The 19,962-nt window shown below is 38.3% G+C and overlaps 2 protein-coding genes across 2 annotated transcripts in view; one reads left to right on the forward strand and one right to left on the reverse strand.

The window, feature by feature from the left end:
• Nucleotides 1-851, reverse strand: part of LOC140242782 (importin subunit alpha-7-like) — a 40,524-nt gene extending 39,673 nt beyond the window's left edge. The window contains exon 1 of the mRNA XM_072322541.1: nt 764-851. The gene's annotated coding sequence lies outside the window, so the exon portion shown is untranslated. The remainder of the gene's footprint in view (nt 1-763) is intronic.
• A 4,615-nt stretch (nt 852-5,466) lies between these two features.
• LOC140242783 (centrosomal protein of 57 kDa-like) lies at nt 5,467-16,685 on the forward strand. The gene is made up of 9 exons (XM_072322542.1): nt 5,467-5,538; nt 7,863-8,100; nt 8,533-8,712; nt 9,248-9,489; nt 10,295-10,372; nt 11,716-11,892; nt 12,564-12,787; nt 13,744-13,888; nt 15,148-16,685. Exons 1-9 carry the CDS (start codon nt 5,512-5,514, stop codon nt 15,406-15,408), a joined length of 1,572 nt encoding a protein of 523 aa, XP_072178643.1. The 5' UTR covers nt 5,467-5,511; the 3' UTR covers nt 15,409-16,685.
• The last annotated feature ends 3,277 nt before the right edge of the window (nt 16,686-19,962 follow it).

The following is a 19,962-nucleotide window of genomic DNA, read 5'->3' on the forward strand; positions in this document are numbered from 1 at the left end:
CCCTGTCACAAACAGAGTTGTACATTGCACAATATCAAAGAATCAAGACTTCTCTTTTTTTTTTCTTTTCTGTGAAGCTTCAGAATCATTTTTCAGTCAAGAAACCATGGGCATGGTATGGCATGTGGTTATTGGTGGGTATGGCCATGGCATGAGACCACGGCACTGACATTGTCCATGCAATGATGTGTAGCTGTGGCGTAGGTACCATCATGATTAAAAAAAAAAAAAAAAAAAAAAAAAAAAAAAAAAAAAAAAAAAAAAAGATTCTACACAATCACGAGTCATGACATGACCCATGTGAAAATGTGTTGTCACCAGCAGTACACAACTGCAATGCACTATCATCATCAAAAAATCGTAAATTACATTTAATACATGACATGCGACAACAACGAGCTGGATAAAGTGAAAAACACACGGTTTAATTGTACTCGATGCGAACGATCTTTGAATGAATGACTGGTACCGGTATACTGATTACTGTATATGAGACAGCACGCCCGTCCCCGTGCATCCCCTGCACCATAGCACCATGATTATACTTGTACGACGTGCCATGCTATCGCAGCCTACGTAGTTCCCCATTGCCATTTCACTCATCATCCACTTTTGCACATCTACGACTCACGAGTACGACAGTCATACTCATACATTTGGCTATAGATTTCGCATGCATGCGGTCAATGAATTCATTTATAAATTGCACTTTCACTTTATCAATTACTAAATAATCGAAATATGTACACATCACGACACTTACGCAGCGTAAAATGGAATTATTCGAGTTTCAGAAGGCGGGTTTCAGTCTGATCCACCCAGTTCAGTTTACTGCGGTGTCTTCGTACGTGTGCCTCGAGCTCGTTCCCTTTGCGTTACGTTTTTCGTGTGCATAATGAAATCTTGAAGTCTTATGTACAGCCGTTTTCTATTTATAATCTTTATACTTGTGTAGGTTGCGGTATTGGCCACACTGGCACCCAGCAGTCTAATAGAAGCGAGCATCAAAATCAAATAAAAAGACTGTCTTTCCGTCTAACTACCGGCAAAAAATTAGAGCGCATGGCTAGTCTTTCAGAGTAAAACTTCTCCAAATTTCGAGTTCATTTCCGGCAATGGTCGTCATCCACCACCGTACTTCAGAAGATAAGCATCTCCTCGCGCTCCCTCTGGGCCTCAGCGAGTTTGCTTTCTTCTTTCTTCCTTCCTTTCTTTCTTTCTTCCTTCCTTTCTTCCTTTCTTTCTATCTTTCTTTCTTTCTTTCTTTCTTCCTTCCTTTCTTTCTTAAAAAAGGAAAGAAAGAAAGAAAGAAACTTTCTTTCTTTCTTTCTTTCTTTCCTTCCTTTTTTCTTCCTTTCTTTCTTCAAAAAGATGGATAGATATAGCCTATTTATTAACTCTATCGACCCTCTTCAGGGGTATGAGAGTACAACATAACAGATCATGTACAATTAGTATAATATGAGAATATATTTATATAATACTTCCACAAAAGCGGCAAGCTTAGATGAAATAAGCTAAAAACTATTGAGCACACACACGGCTACCACTCGAGGATACATTTCGTTTGCCTACCACTGAGTATAACTACGCTTTTATATACAGGATCAGGATCAAGCCTTTCAGCCTTTTGAATCAAAATGCTGCACTGTGAATTGTTATGAATTGCACAAGCAGGCTGTTTTCAGTTTCTTTCTTTCTTTCTTTCTTTCTTTCTTTCTTTCTTTCTTTCTTTCTTTCTCTCTCTCTTTCTTTCTGATTCTTTCTTTCTTTCTTTCCATTTTCCCGGAGATAAGCCCTACCTCAGTTCCGTAGGCGAATTCACAATTCAAAGACTTATAAGATCTTTGTCTTTCTCAGAAATAATGATCCCGAAAACAGTTTAATCAAGTTGTGATCAGACCACACTGACTGGGGCACAGGATCGATTTATGGGGGAGTTTCTATTAAAAAAAAAAAAAAAAAAAAAAAAAAAAACAACAACCGTGTGAGCGAATTTCATCTCCCTGTAGTCGTTTACTATGTGATTATGTCATAATCATGTCACTGTATCTACGCGGAAGCCATCAAAAGATATAGAAAATTTTTAGTACTTCGACGAAAGATATGGCGATTATAACGATGCTAATATTGTTGAGGCAATACATAGTGATGATGATGATGATGCCATGATGATGATGATGATGATGATGATGATGATGATGCCATGATGATGATGATGATGATGATGATGATGATGATGATGGTGTCAATGAGAACTCATAATCATCAAAATGAAAATAATGATTTTTTATGGCCTTGTTTACTCAGGGCAGCCTCTTCAATGCTATTGCTCTTTTAGAGCTCTTTCAGGGAGCCGAATGAGTTAGGCATTGTATACGTCTAGGGCCTATAGAATAGATCTATATGACAGTCTACCACATCCTCCATGTCAGGGGCAACGATATCAGCGAGCTTTTGCGGCGAAATTTTTTATGACGCGCTTCAAAGGAACTCGACCCCCGGATTACTAATTATACATTGGGAACAGAAATATCTAGGGCATGATGTGCAGAACAACATTTGTATGCCTATTATAGGACCTATAGCCGCGTATAGGATGAGCGTCGTAGATCTAGATCTCGTTATAATCATCTTTTATACTAATAATACATTATTCTCATTATTTTCATCATCATTGTCATCATGCATCACTATCGTTTATTTAGGCCTATATCACTCTCATATAGTATACTATCGTTATCACTGTCATAGGACTATACAAATTGGTATAGGTGGTATATCCAGCACATTTTGGATTTTGAAAGCTATATAAAATACAGGATTTGGTTTCTTGAATGGGAGGGACGGATGCATGGTGAGATTGAAAATTATATCGACATTAAATCAATCGTCATCCAGCATTGGCCCGTTCTCGAGGGCGGAGTGTGAGGGTATCCATAAAGTATACTGTGACTATACCAGCATGTGACCATTATCATACTCTGTGGAGGGTATCCGATTAACAGGTCTGCTTCTCTCTCCTTCCCTCTCCATCTCAATCTCTTGATCTCTCAATAACTACTCATGCTCTTTGGTCAATTCCGTATAACGCGAGATCTTGAAGAAAAAAAAAACGAAATAAAAAATAGAACAGGATATTTTCTCTTCACCATGACGCTTAGTACGAGTCGTTGCAGTCACAAAATTTAATGTCATGATCGTATCACCTCTTAGGCTCTTTACACCAGCCAGGTCAGGGTCGAGGGTGACATGACAATGCATGGTTCCATAATAATTCACTCATCCATTAAAATAGGTCATAACTGGTCCTGATGATTTGGCCTATGGCCAATAAAACCAACATGCAGAATAGCAAAACATAACTCCATTCTTGTCAATTTGAGATATTACGGTGATTAAACTTGCTGAAAATTACGAAAATAGTAGGATGCGGTATAGGATATTTTTAGTCATAACTTGAAGAATTATTCCTTGTTAATGCATGAAGGATAATTTGAGATATTACGGTGATTAAAATTGCTAGAAACAACGAAAATAGTATGAATACATAGGATATTGATTAGTCATAACATAAAGAATTGTTAATGCATAAAGTAAATTATCAATGGCAAGGTTTTTGTTTGCTCTGTATCTAATGATGTCTATTACTTTAAAATGTTTCAAAACAGGCAATCAACCTTTCCATCACTATATCAACTTTTGTCAATTGCAAAGTATATGTGATGTTCTTCTCATTGTTAAATTTATTGTATTTATTCATACATAATAATTATGTTTTGTATTCTACGTTATGACTTGAACTTAACAAATTGATATCTGATATTGTCAAATGTGGGTCTATATAAAGCCTACTTTGTATCATGTATCACTTTTCGTTGGATGGAAGACTTACATATACCTGAATTGAAAGGGCAGTTTTGCCATGAAAGCTCTTCATGGAGTAATTTGCGAGGTATATTTATGTGGCGTATACTTCGTGATATATTTATCAAAGACAGTTTCAGACTCATATTATAGTCAAGGATAAAAATAAGAGCATGAGTGATCTCGTGTACATTTGCCAAAGAATCAAACGGTCATCACGGCTACATCTCTGTAAATGCGGTGGATACTTTTTTAAAATCTTACTTTAAAACAAGATACCCTATAGGCCTGTATAGTAATTAAGTCTGTCATTGTATACATGTTTGATTCTTACTAAAGAAACAACATCATGCATTTCTAAAAATCTCATTACATTCTTTGCTTTATGTCCAATATCACGGAAACTTTTACCTTTTTTATTTCTTTTTTGTTGTTGTCTAATTTACTCTATTACATAAAGAGTCTTATCTTATTTACCAAATTGGAGACTCGTTGCATTAGAAGAATTCCAGTCACGTGTGTTCAGGTTGATAATCAGAGAGTAGGCTCAAACAGACATTCCAATAAGAGTTTCACTAGGCAGAATGAAAGATATATTTGAAGTAAACCTGTTTTCCGACATGAGTGCAAATATACACTGGTCATTACCACGCGCAAAAGGAAAAGCGATGTCATTACAAATTTCCCATTTGTTCGTTTATATAACAAATGAATGCAAACTGTAACGATCTAGCACTTTTGGAGCCTCAGTTCAACCGTGGCAACTCCACAACAATTCGATATGAAGGATGCATGAATGCTCTTCTTGAATTCATGCATTTAAGGGGCCTACGGGTATCAAAAAGATAAAGAATGATGGTATCGTACAGATTTCTGTGAGTAAATGCATGAGAGACCTGTCGAGGCCAAAGAATGGCCATGCATGCATCTTTGTTGATCTGCACATGATTGTGATTGAGATCAAGTTCACTGTTCTTGGATATAACGTAGCCATTGAGAAAAACACAATCTATACTACATTTTGATAGATTTTAATCAAGTTTAATTTCTAGCATCCTTCTTCTGTTTGATTTTTACTTCTTTCATAATTAAAGTGAATTGAATTAAGAATATCTTGGTATAAGATGTGATATCAAGTTGCGTTCGGATGACCACACGAATAATGAAAAAAAAAAAAAACCAAACAAAAAAAAAAAAAACTTCTTGGAACACTGTGTTCCGAATAGGACACATTATACATTCTAGTTTAGAGTGTTTCAATGAATTCAATCAAATTTGTAACAAACTCAGTGAAATGAAAACAAAATACAGTCTGTGAAAGTGATGAGTACCAAGGGGACCAGTGTGATTCTAAACTAAAAACTGTTGAATGTACCAGCATGTCAGTCTGAATGGTTGTCAGAGCGGGTTCAACCCGCTCTGAAGGTTGTCATCTAGCGCCCTCTTGTGGTGAATTATTCAAAATGATATGTGCGCGACCTGTAATTTATTTGAATGTGGTTCGAGTTCGACGTGCGAAATCACCGCGAAAGGATGTTCCATTCTGGGATAATTACCCATATTCTACGATTTGTTCTCATGATTTGGAGCTGAAAAGAGCCAAGTTACTTTGACGAGTTACTTGCCAACGTACGAAGAGTCTTGATGGATAAATATTCATCATATCCGTCGGTAAGTTATGGTTGTTAATCACGGAGGTGCAATGTCAATGTTCCAGCAGTAGGCTAGTCCGATCCATAGCGAATGATGTGTGTTATCTTGCCTTCATAGAAAATATGGCCAGACAAGTTTTCAGCTTCTTTTTATGATGCAAAGATGTGAGAGAGCATGCAGGGCAGAGGAAAGGCATTGATTTAGAGTGAATTTGAATCTGGTTTTAATGCATTTTTGCCCCAAATTAATACCAGAAATATTAGGGCCTAAATTTAAATTGTTGTAGGGTCTAACTAGATACTAGCATTGACTAGGTCTAGATCTAGTCAGTGCAGCAAGAATTCAAGAATCACCATTAATCAGGCATCACTGACAAAATAATGTCAGACAAAAACAAAGTCATCAATGATACTAGGGTGTCTGGCGTGGAGCATCTGTGTAACTTTCTAAATTGTGAACTAGAACCTAGTAGACTAGACCCTAGCGAACTAGACCCTAGTATCTAATCTATTTCATATGAAAGAGAATTAGTTAGAGTCTACATCAGTCATCATTAAAGGGAAGGTAAACCCAAAGAACAATGTGGATTGAGTGAAAGGAGCAACATTAGTAGAACACATCAGTGAAAGTTTGAGGAAAATCGGACAATCGATGCAAAAGTTATGAATTTTTAAAGTTTTGGTGTTGGAACCGCTGGAGGAGGAGACTACTAGAGGATATGACGTATGAGTGGACAACAATACAAAGAAAATATAAAGGAAATTCAACAAAAATTCACTTTTCTAGAATTATGAAAGAGCAATGAACCAACCGCTTTCAGAAAGCAGGGGGAATAATTGCTACCCTTAACATATGTCAACATCAAGTTGATGGAATTTGTAATTTTCATGAAAAATGGATTTTTGCAGAATTTTCTTTATATTTTCTTGGTATTGTTGTCCACTCATACGTCATTACCTCTAGTAGTCTCCTCATCCAGCGGTTCCAACATCAAAACTTTAAAAATGCATAACTTTTGCATCGATTGTCCGATTTTCTTCAAACTTTCACTGATGTGTTCTACTAATGTTGTTGCTTTCACTCAATCCACATTGCTCTTGGGGTTTATCTTCCCTTTAAACGTATTTCAAATTTCAGGGCGAACAAATGATGTTGCTATCTCCAGAAATTCACTTTTCACATCACTGCACTATTAATTACCCCCCTTTTTGACGAGCACGCACAAAAAGGTGTCCTAATCATGTTTGCAAACAATGCTGAAAAGTTGCATTCACAGATGTAGCTCTCCAGCAATCGGATAATGAGCATAGTGTAGATACAGTCAGTGGTTAGAAAATATGTGTAAAAAGCGCAGAAGCTAGACACTGCATGTGTCGTCACTCCGCATGTGCTGTCATGTGTGCGTGTGTATGTGCTCAATCAAAACCTGCTACCATTCCACAACCCCAACATCACAAGCACAAGAGCATGCATGCTGAAACTTTGACAGCTCTGATGCCAGCATATGCCATGTAAAACTAAAAAGCATGAGCTAGCCAGGCCATGCAAGTGCCAGCTGCCATATTCAGTGATAGTTGATCTACCTCGCCAGCAGCACAGGAAGTGTATCGTCTAGCAGCAACTTGCTTGAAAATGTACAGCTTTGGGATTAATGATAAATTACCACCATTCATACAGGCATTTATTGCCAAAGAGCCTATTGCAATCTTGTGAAAATAACCTTGAGTTGAAATTCAGTCACAAAAATTGGTATTTGTAATACTTGATCGTACTCACAGTTTACTGTTCAGTCGTGTCTTTTGCGCGTACATGTAGGCCTGTGGAAGAAATGAGTGAGCTTTTGCTGTGGCTCTACGTACAATTTGTCTGTTTGCGTGCTTAACTCGTATGATCATTACCAATCCATGTACAATTTTAGCTGTCCGATAAAAGCGAGAGTAAATGTTAAATTGTCTTGTTTATGAGTTGAAATTAAATGTTTCACCTACTGTCAGTTCCCTACACTGTAGCTCACCTTTCATGCTGTCAACCTCAAAACTTTCTTGATCTGGTCTGTATTGTAACTCTAACTCTAATTTAAGATAACTTCTCTGCTTTTATTGTTATACATGATTTGATATCTCACATCAACATGCTTCATATCTATAATGCTTCCAGGTTAAAGTGGTCATACTGAAAAAAAAAAAAATGTCAACTGATAATGTACATGTACATGTGTACAGTAGAATTGAATGCAAAGGTCATATATATGAAGAATTGTTTGGAACTGTCTTTTGAAAGATATTGATTTTATATTTTTCATGACATGATTTGCAATTTGTACCTCTTATACTGTATACCAGGCACCGACAAGGCGGTTTGATGGAGTGGGTGGGCTAGAGTCGCAACCTTCTCCGTACCAGAGGACAATTCGCGGCATGGGAGGGGAAGGGGGGCCTTCTCAGGAGGACATGTCGTTCAATGTGGAGTCGGTGTCTTCCTACAAGGAATACCCCACTGCCAGGCCCCTTTTGGCCGATCAAGTTGCCAGGCGCAGTTCTCCTGACAAAGTGCGTGCAGTTCCAGAAAGCAACAGCAGAGGTGTGTATTGCATGAGAAAATTATTGATGATTATTTACTATCGTGACCTCACGTACAAGTGTTCATTATCATTCACCTATCAAGATATCATTTAATTTGTTCACTGCTCACACAGGTTTTGGTATCTTATTGTCCATGGTTACGCATCACAACTTAAACTTTATTTTTTAACCCATTGAAGATGGACTGATTTTCTTATAACACACATTTCCCATTCTCCCCAGCCCAAGAATACTTTGGACTAGTTTTCAATGGGTTAAGAACCATCAATTGCAAATCAGCAGATGACAATGAATGGTCAGTGAGGTTTCTTGCTTGCTGAAAGTTGTCTTGACGGGTGACTGTATGATTTTTTCTAGTTTTGCAGTGAGTGCCCCTTCCAGTTGTTTTTTTATCATATTACATTTCCTGCATGCTTATTGCAAACTTTAGCAGTGATATCAGCTCTGCGGGGTCTACAGGAGAAGATTCGGCGGCTGGAGGCGGAGAGGGTGCAAGCTGAGGCAAACCTCAAGTCCTTATCAACCGAGACAAACCAATACAGACAAACCTTGCTAAAACAAACATCTGACAAGCAGTCTGAAGCATCCAAGACATCTAAGCAATACAAAGGTTGGTACTTTGCAAGCTTGTCACCTATTTATGCTAATTCATCTATGTTTCGAGTGGTGTATACGGTTAACTATTCTAATGTGCCAACTAGTATTTTTTTTTTTTACCTTATTGAGTCGTTTTTTTTTACTTCATGAAGATCTGATTTTGAAATGGAAAAATAGGATTTTCTGGAATTCTGTTGGGCACACTCTGTATGCATCAATTCCCTTTATTTTGAAGTAAATATTACCATTTTTTCCTTCAGAATATTCAATTCCTTCTGAATGTTTCTTTTTTTCCCTTATTGTTCTCAAGTGTGCATTTTGGTCTACAGAGATTTGCAGCCCTGCATCTAGACACTTGAGAATCCCTTTGCTAACTTGGTTTCTGCACAATTAAATAGTGTCGGAATGTGAGTATGTGAAGTTTTTATGTTAATCTTTACATTAAATTAACAAGAGAAAGGAAAACATAACAAAAAAAGAATTGGTGCAAAGACACCGTTCTAAAACTCGTTCTTGATCCTATCCCGTTCCACATGATGCATGCATAGAAGTGCAAACTCAGCTGTCTGGTGCGGAGCATCGAGCGGCGCTGTTGGAGAAACAGCTGGAGTACATGCGGCGCATGGTGCAGACTGCCGAGTCAGACAGGCAGGCGGCGCTGCGCCAGGCCGACGCCCGCCGAGCGCAGGTCTCCCTCGCCCAGCGGGAAGGCATCAAGAGCCAGGAGGAGAAGCTTCGTCAGATGGAGCGGGACCACGCCCGGCTGGCGGCCAACCAAGCTGCTTCAGAGGTGCAAATCTTACCCAGAAAGACATTCACATGACAACATAAGAATGCAGAACAATGTTCAGTTTTACTTTCCGGTTATGCCAGCAATCTGAACCCATGCCTTTTCCATTACTAAGTAAAGTAGTTGGAGTAGGCAACATACCGACAGTTTAGAGACGTAGTAGCTTGGGGATACTATTTGGTAAGAAGACTGTTCTGGTTCGGATATATTGAAGAGTCCTTTCAGCGACTTGTGTATAGCTTTATCAATGATGTCTACATAAGTACACACACAGTCAAAGAATCTCAGCTGGAATTGTCTGTTACTGATGAGCGAATGCTTCAATGTACATATTATTAGCTGATTGGTGCTATTCATGGTTTTTAAAACTACCTCGGTGGGCAGTAAATGAATTGGCCACCCAGGAATCTCTATGCTACTGGATCTTTGATTTTGTGCTTCTTACATTTATCACGTGGCCAAACAGACATTGAAAACCTGTCGGTACAATTTTGATTTGCAGAGAGAACAAGGATGTTATTGACAGCCTGAAATGTTCTCCGTTTTCTTCATCAAGAGAATTTCATATTTTTTTCTTGTGTTAAAAATGAGCCAAAAGTTTCTGTTTACATCTCAGAAATCACACTTTTGTTCATATTCTAGAACCCCATTGTAATGAGGAATATAGAGCTGAAAAAAGAAAAATCAAAATGAAGCCAAGAAGGTGATGTGTGACGAATTTGTCACATAAGTGATGTATGTCGTAAGATAAAGAATGTGTCCCATTTGTATTTAAAATACAAAACTAAATTTCTGTTTTGAACAGGGCAAGATAAAGGAACTTGAAGAGCGACTACAGCAAGAAAGAAGACAGAGAAAGCTTTTAGTAGACCAGGCAGCAGAGGTAAGGAATTCCAAATTTTGTCTGTATATTTTTTTTTCCACCCCAGAAATTAAAGTGCAATTCTGTCTGAAAACACGTTGCCTCAATAGAGTGTAATCAGGTAAACAGAATGGTGGAGCTTTGAATAAAATCAGATTTTATCTGAAAAAAAAAAATGTATGGAAGTTTAGTTGGTTTTAGTAAATGTGGATTTTAGTTGCAACAGAACTTTCACAGTGACCTGTGCCCTAATTCAATCTGAATTCATTATGCTTTTTTTTTTTTTTTTTTTTTTGACATGACATCAGTGGAAATATTGTGCTCTTCATGTCAAATCATTACAATTTTGTGATGTCCCCGCAGAGATGAATTTTGGGAGAAATTGGTTGTAGTTGCTATGTTGTCAACCCAAAACATGATATTTATTTAATTACTTTTGTATCATGTTGGAGTTGTGCAATAAAGATGAAGTGCCTTTTCCCGAGTGAGGGTACAATCGCTGCTGTCGGGGGACTCAAACCAGGGACATCAGCGATGCTTTGAAGAACTTTTTATGCCTCTGCCAACGAAGTGGCCGGAGGCATTATGTTTTCGGGTCGTCCGTCCGTCCGTCCGTCCCGTTTTGTTTTTGTCAATATCTCAAGAACCGTGTGGTGGTTTAATTGGTATGAGGGTATATCCTGGGGGGATAATACTTTGTTTGAATTTTAGGGTCACGGGGTCAAAGGTCAAGTGAAAATGTTAAAATTTAACTTTTTTCTCCATATCGTACAAATATTTCAAGATATATCTTCATGGAACTTAATATATATGCATGTACTGACTGACAGTGATCATTTAGGGTATTTATAGGTCATGGGTCAAAGGTCGAGGTCAACTCATCAAATTGTCATTATTTCCCTCTCATCTATGCAATGCCTGTAGAATTTTTCCTTGAAACTTAGTGTATGCATGTATTACCCAATACAGATTCTCTTGGAAGTTTCTTGTCAAAAGGTCAAAGGCCAAAAGGTCAAAGGTCAAGAAAAAGTGCTAAATTTCACTTCTTCTTTAAACTTATAAAAGTGTCAAAAGTTGGGTACAAATCCCTAAATACCTGCACTCTTATTAGACAGTATAGCCATTCATCCAAATAAACCTAGTTCAAGGAAAGTGAACATTCAATGCATTTGTGACAAACCTGTCATTTTTAATATTTTGCCAGTTATGTGAAACTGTCATCACACATTGTCAAGACTTTGTGCTATAGGCCTATTCGGAGAACCATGCATTATGGCGGAGGCATACCAGTCGCCATAGCGACATTTCTAGTTATGATATGCGTTTTATACATATGTACCGGTATTTGTTATTGTGTGCATTAGCTGAGAACCCTGGCAGAAACCAACCGCATCATGGCTGCCACGGAGGTAGCGGTTGATCGTCCCAGACCCACAAAAACCAAGAAAAAGAAGAGGAAAGCTCCACAGAGGACCTCCCCCCGTCAGTCTCCAGGAACAGGGCATCACTGTACGGGCCACCTACCATTTGTTGTTGGAAAGGTGAGTTATTACCCCCTTTTGTGTGCTTATAACCCATCAGCATTGTACACAATGTCCAAAGTCTCTGCCATAGAAACGGTTAACAGTAGTTAGGTTTTCACACTGCCACCTTGAACTTCCAAGTCAATTTGAACGTCACTAACTTTGATCATTGTTGAGCCCCAAGAGGGCTTAAATTTATATTGGAGACAGTGCGAAGGCTCTCTTAGATGGCTTACTTCAAGTTGTCAGCAACACTCCTAACCACAAAATTTAATGTGGTTAGGTCAATGGAGCAATTTCAAATTATATCATATTTGTGTATGCAAATGACTGAGGAGTGTGCTAATATGTACCGTAATTTTAGATTCATATGACCAAATGAACTACTTTGGAGTGCCCCAGGATGCTGCTAGATGACTTATTGATTTATTGAAGATGAGGACTTGTTTGATTTTTCTTAATCTCTCTGCATCCAGAGGGATGCTGCAGTCATCTCTTTTGGTTGCCAATCTGTACATTAGTCCATCTGTCTACCCCAGATCTCATGAACATTGTGTAAAGAAAAAAATGTGTTTGACACATTGTTATGATTCTTGGTATCAATGTACTGCTCGAGTAGATGCTCTGATGAGATTTTCAGCAAAGGAAACTCTGATCAAACACTGTCCCTTCATTTCATCCTTTCACAGTCTACTACCCCCAGCCACTCAGTCAACGCCAATCTCCAGAGCGTCATGGCTCTCCTGAAGACGCACAACACGGCCTGGTGCAACAACGGGCCATTGGCACGGCACTCCCCAAGACCCCAGAGCGCAAAGGTCAGGCGAGCGATGTCCACTTCGTCGTCTGCGACGGACAGCGACCTTTCTGACCTGGTTTTAGGCCTGCAAGAGGAGTTTGCACAGATGGGATTGTAAGTGTTTGGGGTGGGGTGGAATGGGGAGGGGAGGGGAGTGGAAGGAAAAGAATGTCTTCAGAATCCATACGTGTAGTCTTCTTATCTAATGTTGCATCACCTAATGAACTACATGTATGCTAATTCTAAAGCCTCTGTTTGCTTCACTATTCTGTACAATTATTCAGTCACCTGCCAAGAGGAATATACATAATATTGTAAAGCATTAGTTCCATGTGTTTCAATGTCTATTATTTGTTGATAAAATGGGGGCAAGTTTAGCTTTCGATTTTACATTGCTTTGACATAATCCTGACAACTCACAGAGAAAAAATTCACAGACATTTGAAAGACTTTGACAGACTTGCATCTTTGTGTGTGGAGTTATAAGCACATAGGACAAGTTTTATGTGAAACAAAAAGCCCTACTAATTACACCTTAGACTCCGTGTCTCCCTAGCACTCATTGTCGATGTGTTAATCACTTTTGTGTGCGCATGGGTTTGACATTAATGATACAAACTTGCCATGAGGTTACCCTCAATTATGCCATTATGCATTAACAAGTATTGAATTCTGGATGGACAATTCATGAAATTGAACCCTTTCTGGGGGCACTGTGGTATAGTGGACAAGACTCTTGCCTTTCCAACGGAGGTCCCAAGTTCGAGTCCTGCCAGGTACTTGTAACGTCCTTGGACGATATGTTTTTACCATGTCCCTCTTGACCCAAATGTAAAAATGGATACCTAGTAAATAAATACTGGGGTAATAATAATGGCAGAGCCCTCTGGGAGAACAGTGCTAACACTAAAAGAGACTACCCAGTACCCTTGGTAAAAGACCATCATCATTATCACCTTTAGTAGTAGTAATATCTTCTGCACTTTGGATCTGTGGCCACACATGGTTACCGTGTTATTGTCTCTTGGTAAGATTTTGTTTCCACCACTGCTTTCAATACTTACTCCCAGTGAGCACCAAGATCTTGCCAAGCAGATCCGTGAGACAGAGGATGCGGATGTGAGGGAGGACCTGGAACGGGAGCTGGACCAGCTGGTGTTCCGGATGGAGGCCAAGGGGAACCAGATTGCAACTCTGAAGAGGCACAAAGAACAGGTTATTATGGTGGTTGGCTTATATGTAGGTCCTATTATTTTTGGTATATTATTAATTTTTGTATAATTATGATACATGTAAGGCGCTTAGAAACTGAGGATTAAGTGCAGTATAGATGTAAATTATTATTATTATTTTTTTTTACCTCCGTCAAGGGAGGAGGTTATGTTTTCGTTACCGTTGGTTTGTTTGTTCGTTCGTTAGTTAGTTAGTTAGTTTGTCCGTGTGCAAAATAACTCAAAAAGTACAGAACGGATTGGGATGAAACTTGCAGGAAAGGTTTAGAATGACACAAGTAACACACGATTAACTTTTGGTAACGATCTGAGAATTTTGGGGGAATTTATGAAGGATTTTTTACATTTTGGCAGGTAGGGTCAATGAACTTCGGAGTTCAGGCTACGCGTATTTGAGGTTTGCCTGCGCGCACTAAAGTGCGTGCTCTAGTTTCTGCTGGGGCGAGGCGCACCGTGCAGCTGAGGGTTTATGACGTAAAAAGGCTTCTATATTGGGAAATCGGGCAATTTTTTAGTGGGTGGAAATCACTGATCTCTAAGGAAGAGCAAGATCATTGGTGGAAAGTAATTGCTTGGCGGAGGTCTGCGCTCTCGGAGTGCTTTTCTAGTTATTTTTATTATTATTATTATTATTATTATTATGCACCTTTGAAGGGGACTTACAGCAGTCAGTCATGTGATGGCTTGCTTACAAGAATTGATTGTTTCCGTAGTGGTCATGTGAAACAAATCATAATTCTGTTGAATTCAGTAACTGCAAAGTAGGCAGATGTCAAGTTTTCATTTTTGAAATCTTGTACTTTAGAAGGGAATGTCATCTTCAAAAGTCTTTTTTTTTCCTTGTGAATTTTAATGTAAGAGGATTTTTTTTTTTTTTTGGAGGGGGGAGGCAGGATTATTTTCTTTATTGCTGTAGTGTTTAGTGTAACTTGTCCATAGCAATGTTATTTTGAAAAAAAAAAAGAAAAAAAAAATCTTCTATGAAAATGTTTCTGGCATTATTTGATGAAAATTGATGTGTTCATGTGTGTAGGAATAATGGCCTGATTACTTGACACACGACTCTCCCCAAGGAGTAGGATAAGTAAGCTAGATTAGCGTGGGACTTGAACCTGTCTGGATGGTAGTCGACCTTTGATTGTTTCCACTGTTTCTGTGAAAACTCATATCATGGGTCTTTAAATGAGACACCATTTTATCATGATTTTTGTTTGCGCTATGTTTTGCTATTCATCCATGCAGGTAACAAGCAAGTCAAAGAAGACAAAGAAAACACCCAAAGCGAGGCAACCACAGTCGCGACCCGCCCCAACCAGACGCGCTTCTGATCCTTCGAGTTCGAGCGGGGCAGAAGTCCAGGTCATCACGACCGTCAGGACGAAGGGCAAGAAGGCGGGGCCAGTGTACGTATCCAACGGCAACAGCAAGAGTAACTCAAAGATGCTGCGAGATATTCGCTCATTGCAGACAACGCTGAGAAAAGATGATGTCAGTTGGGACTAAACTGGACTTTTTGGAGTCGAGACTGAAGTTGTCTATCCAGAACTGTTGGAAAAAAGAGAAAATCTTAATGTCATTTATGAGAAATCAAGAATGTGTAGGATTGGTAATAAGTGAAAGAATGTTTGAATAAAGTCATGGCAATCATCTCTTTTTCCATTGAAAGGAAAGTTAAGCTAACAACAGAGTTTCTCTGTTACGCCCCCCATCATGATAGATCTGGAAAAAAGAAAGACAGTGATGGCTTTCAATAATGCGTGGATGTTTTTGTTAAGAACTGCATTAAAATCAGTGTTTGAACAATTGATGCTAATATTTTCTAGTACCAATGGAAATTGGCCCCATACCCTGTAGTCCCACATACCAACATCAAGGGTGGTAATTTTTCAAACACACTGGCCTGTAATTCCATAGGTAGTTTATATGTACTGTGAGTAGTCCGCGGATTATTCGACTTCCATGTGTGTGTAACTGAGTGTGATTTATAGTGTACACAAACAGACATCTGATGATGAATGTGCGCTGACACACACATCTGAAGTGGAAGCCTGCTTTGCACTTGTTTTAATCTGTGGACTAAATTCTAACTATAGATTTTATATAAACTACCTTTGTGAATTGGCCCACTTTGTCTGCAGTCTGCAGGTAATTCATACAATCATCACATCAAGAGTTCTGCCAGTCCATGTAGTCTGAACTATGTGGGAATAGCATAGTCTACCACTCACAACTGAACTTTGTTTCCTTGGCTAATCTGCTTTATTCCCTGCACTCTCCTGTGGGCAGTTGAACAGAAAAATCAGTCCAGATTTGTAATATATATACTGAAATAATATGAAAGGTTACTAGGTAGAAGTGCACCAAGTATATTGTAGAAAATCTTTTGCAAACTCTGGAAGGTGATGATAGGTATTTAATTAGATTAGATACACTATGCACAAATATTCAGTGGTTGGAAGCAAAAGAGCATTAATTCCAAAGACATTACATGGCATTAATGTCTTTCTGTTTCTCACCCAGCTTTGGGATAGGAAGGGAAATATTCTCACAATCAATGTGTGCTTTAGATGTTGTGTTGCAAGGTGATTGTATGTAACATCAGTGTTTCTTAGAATTTGCCATTGTGCCCAAACAGTTGGAAACCCTGGTTGTAAAGCACAAGCATTATTGTGATTATATTACAAATTTTGAGGAAATGCAAATTAGGGTTACTATCTGCTAGGCAGCCATGGCTGCAAATAATGATTCTGAAATAAGCCATAAACCCTTTTTGTGCCAGGGACTTTGGACAGTGTGTTCAACACCTTGGAGTTTTCGGTGTCAATTGGCACTCCAAGAACTCTAAGGCCCGAATTCACGAAGGTGGTACAATTGAAACCATGGTTTAAACCATGGACAAAGACCGTAGTTTTGTATGGGGCATGTGTCGCATGGCCTATTTCGTTACGAAATCAGTCATTTTGTTGATTTTGTCAACAAAATGTTCATTTTGTTACGAAATGTTAACATTACGTTGACAATACAGTTGAACCTCTATTATCCGGCCTCCCTTTATCCGGATCTCTCTATTATCCGGACGCAATCTCGCCGTGGGGGATTCCCAACTCCTTGAGAACTCCTACACAAACACACATGAATTACATATACTTGATACATTTCTTAATAATTATTTAGGTAAATCATCCCAAGAATTTATAAAAGAAAATGATTTCATTCTTGCAAACACGAACCTCTATTTTGGGGTCTGTTACTGAGCGTAACAATGAAAAGGTTGCAGTATACACATTACTACATGTGGTACAATGGGCTACATCAGTACATGTGTATGTATAATATGTACATGTATAAAGCATTGAGTCTCCCATATCCGGCCAAATCCCTTATCCGGATGAGCCCCGGTCCCGACTTGTCCGGATACGAGAGGTTCAACTGTATTATCATTTCGTCGACGAAATGACTGATTTCGTACCGAAATAAGCCATGCGGCACTTGGGGCCCCATAAAAAAAATATGGTCTTTGTCCACGGTTTAAACCATGGTTTCAATTGTACCACCTTCATGAATTCGGGCCAAAGGGTTAACCTAAATTACCATAATGTCCAATGATGAAAGCAATGAAGGGAGATGATGTTCACTGTCATTACACTCGAGTCACTCAGTAATAACTACTTTTTGTTCACAGCTTGACAATAGCAAGCTTTAGATTTGCAACGCATATGCTAAGACGACGCAGCCTCCCAGGTTGGACAATGGAAACAGCCGTCTCGCGCATATGCAGAACGCCATTTTTTGCCTAATAGCGCCATCTTAGTGTTTGTATCGCAGATCTAAAGCTCGCTAATGACATGCTGAATAACATTCCTCGCCATCTCTTGACTGATGCTTCTACATTGTATGTTCAAATTGATTTGTTTGATAAGTTGCAGACATCTGGAGTCAAGACTAAGCCTTATCACAGCTTGTTTCTGATTGGTTCAGTTGGACATGAATGTATCAGTGAAAAAAAAAAAAAAAAATTGATGTTAAAGGGTGTGTACAGTTCTGGTCAAGGTGAGGATTTAGCTTTTAACGTTTTGCGAGATATTCAGAATCCACTCAAGGAGATGTCAAAGAGCATGCAATTCTAAGGGGTATCAAAAGTTTATTTGATGATAATCGGTTTTGAAATGGCCGAGATATCCAAAAACAAGGTGAAACAAAGAGATCCTAATAAATGGTGTGGCCTGTCGCCTTTGATTATTATCACTTTTTTGGATATCTCGGCCATTTGAAAACCAATTTTCATCAAATAAATGTTGAATCATTCTTAAAATTACATGCTCTCTCATATTTCATAAGAGGTTTCTCATAATCTCACTTAGGAATGTTCAAAACATGAATCCCCACCTCAACCAGTACTGTACAGTCCCTCTAAATTGAAGACACTATTTGTCAGATTGGGGTTGCCACTCATTGTGAACTTCCATGTAATAGGTGACACTGAATCAAAAATAACTAGGAATCCTTTCAGGGTACTGGTGCTGTTTCATACACAGCATTAATTTCATAATACATTGTACATTAGTAAAAAGGAATATTCTGTTTAAATGCGTTCTATACAGGTGCTAATTTGAAAAGAATATCAAACTGTTGTTATCTTCCAGAGACACAAATAGGTAAAAACAAAAACATATTAGATTGATGAAATACATATATATAAAAATCCAAGATATTTATCATGTTGAAGATATCACAAATGTGAATGCATTTCCAAATATATGAGGAGGAATACATGGCCAACACGAATGGAAGAAATTTGTCTGGTGCTGGTTTAATGCCACAGTACTAAAAACATACACCCAGTGGGTGTATGTTTCATGTGTACTCAAAGGATTGCCACTTCAGTGACTTTTGAAATATGAACAGTTATCAAATGTATAATATGTTCATGTAGCATTTGTGAAACATGTTTATATATTGTATAGCTTTTGTGTAATCAGTATTAACTCAGCACATCTTGGAATGCCTTACATGGCATGTTAGGGTGTATACAAATGTGCACATTTGACTAGTATGTTTTCCCTGTTTGCTTCCATTAAGCGGGTATAGTGGCTGTGTGCCAAATTTAATGTCATACAATGTAGAATGTTACACCATTTTCACACAGTATCTTTGCAAATGGATGATTTTAGCAATAACTGTCATTGCACCTTTTGAATTAATACACATGTACAGTGTATAATCTGCACGGGTAAGGCTGAAATTTAAAACATCAAGCCATACTATGTTTCCTGTTTTGTCTTTGGTGTGACTGGCATACTACACAGGCATGTACATGTATTTAGCATAAGACAGATATGATGGCCATTCTTTTCTCCCATTTTCATATCAAACCCAAGATCCTGTATGAATGAATTCAAGAAGCAACACCAGGAATTTGGAATGTATCGGTATACCGGGCCCAGTATTCTTCACATGACAAGACATGTCCTTGTACACCCTTCTTGTTTCTTTTGTTTGGAGTACATGTACAAGTACAAAGTTTGCTCAATAACTCATGGTTTCCCCAAAGTTCAATGTCAAATTTGAATTGTTAATGCAGTCAGTTTATGAAATTTTTTTTTTGGTGTAATTTGACAGGCATGCAGAAAAATGATAAACATGTTAATTATCACATTATCTTGGGCAGTGCGACGCTGAAAATTTTAACGAGGGTACAGTATTCAGAATGAAATTTCATTGTCCTTGATTTCTGTCTCAAAGTACAATTGCACAAGTGTACATTTTGGAGAGTTTTTTTTTTAGGTTACTGCAAATGCACAAGTCCACACTTGTTAATGCAAACTTATTTTTGACTTTGCCTGTGGCAATTACCAACAAAACCTTGAAGACATTGCTCTCATTTGAATGCACAGCAGGAGGATGATTACATCTTGCTTTAAAATCAAATAATTTCAAATTTTCAAAATGTTCAATTCAGATGACACTAATCCATATCACAATGAACATTTTAATCAATCATGATTTGCAGTGTGTCATCCTTTTGTATTCTAGAATTTGTGTATATCTTTATGTTCA

The sequence above is a fragment of the Diadema setosum genome, chromosome 19, assembly GCF_964275005.1.
Source record: "Diadema setosum chromosome 19, eeDiaSeto1, whole genome shotgun sequence".
Taxonomy (NCBI): Eukaryota; Metazoa; Echinodermata; class Echinoidea; order Diadematoida; family Diadematidae; genus Diadema; species Diadema setosum.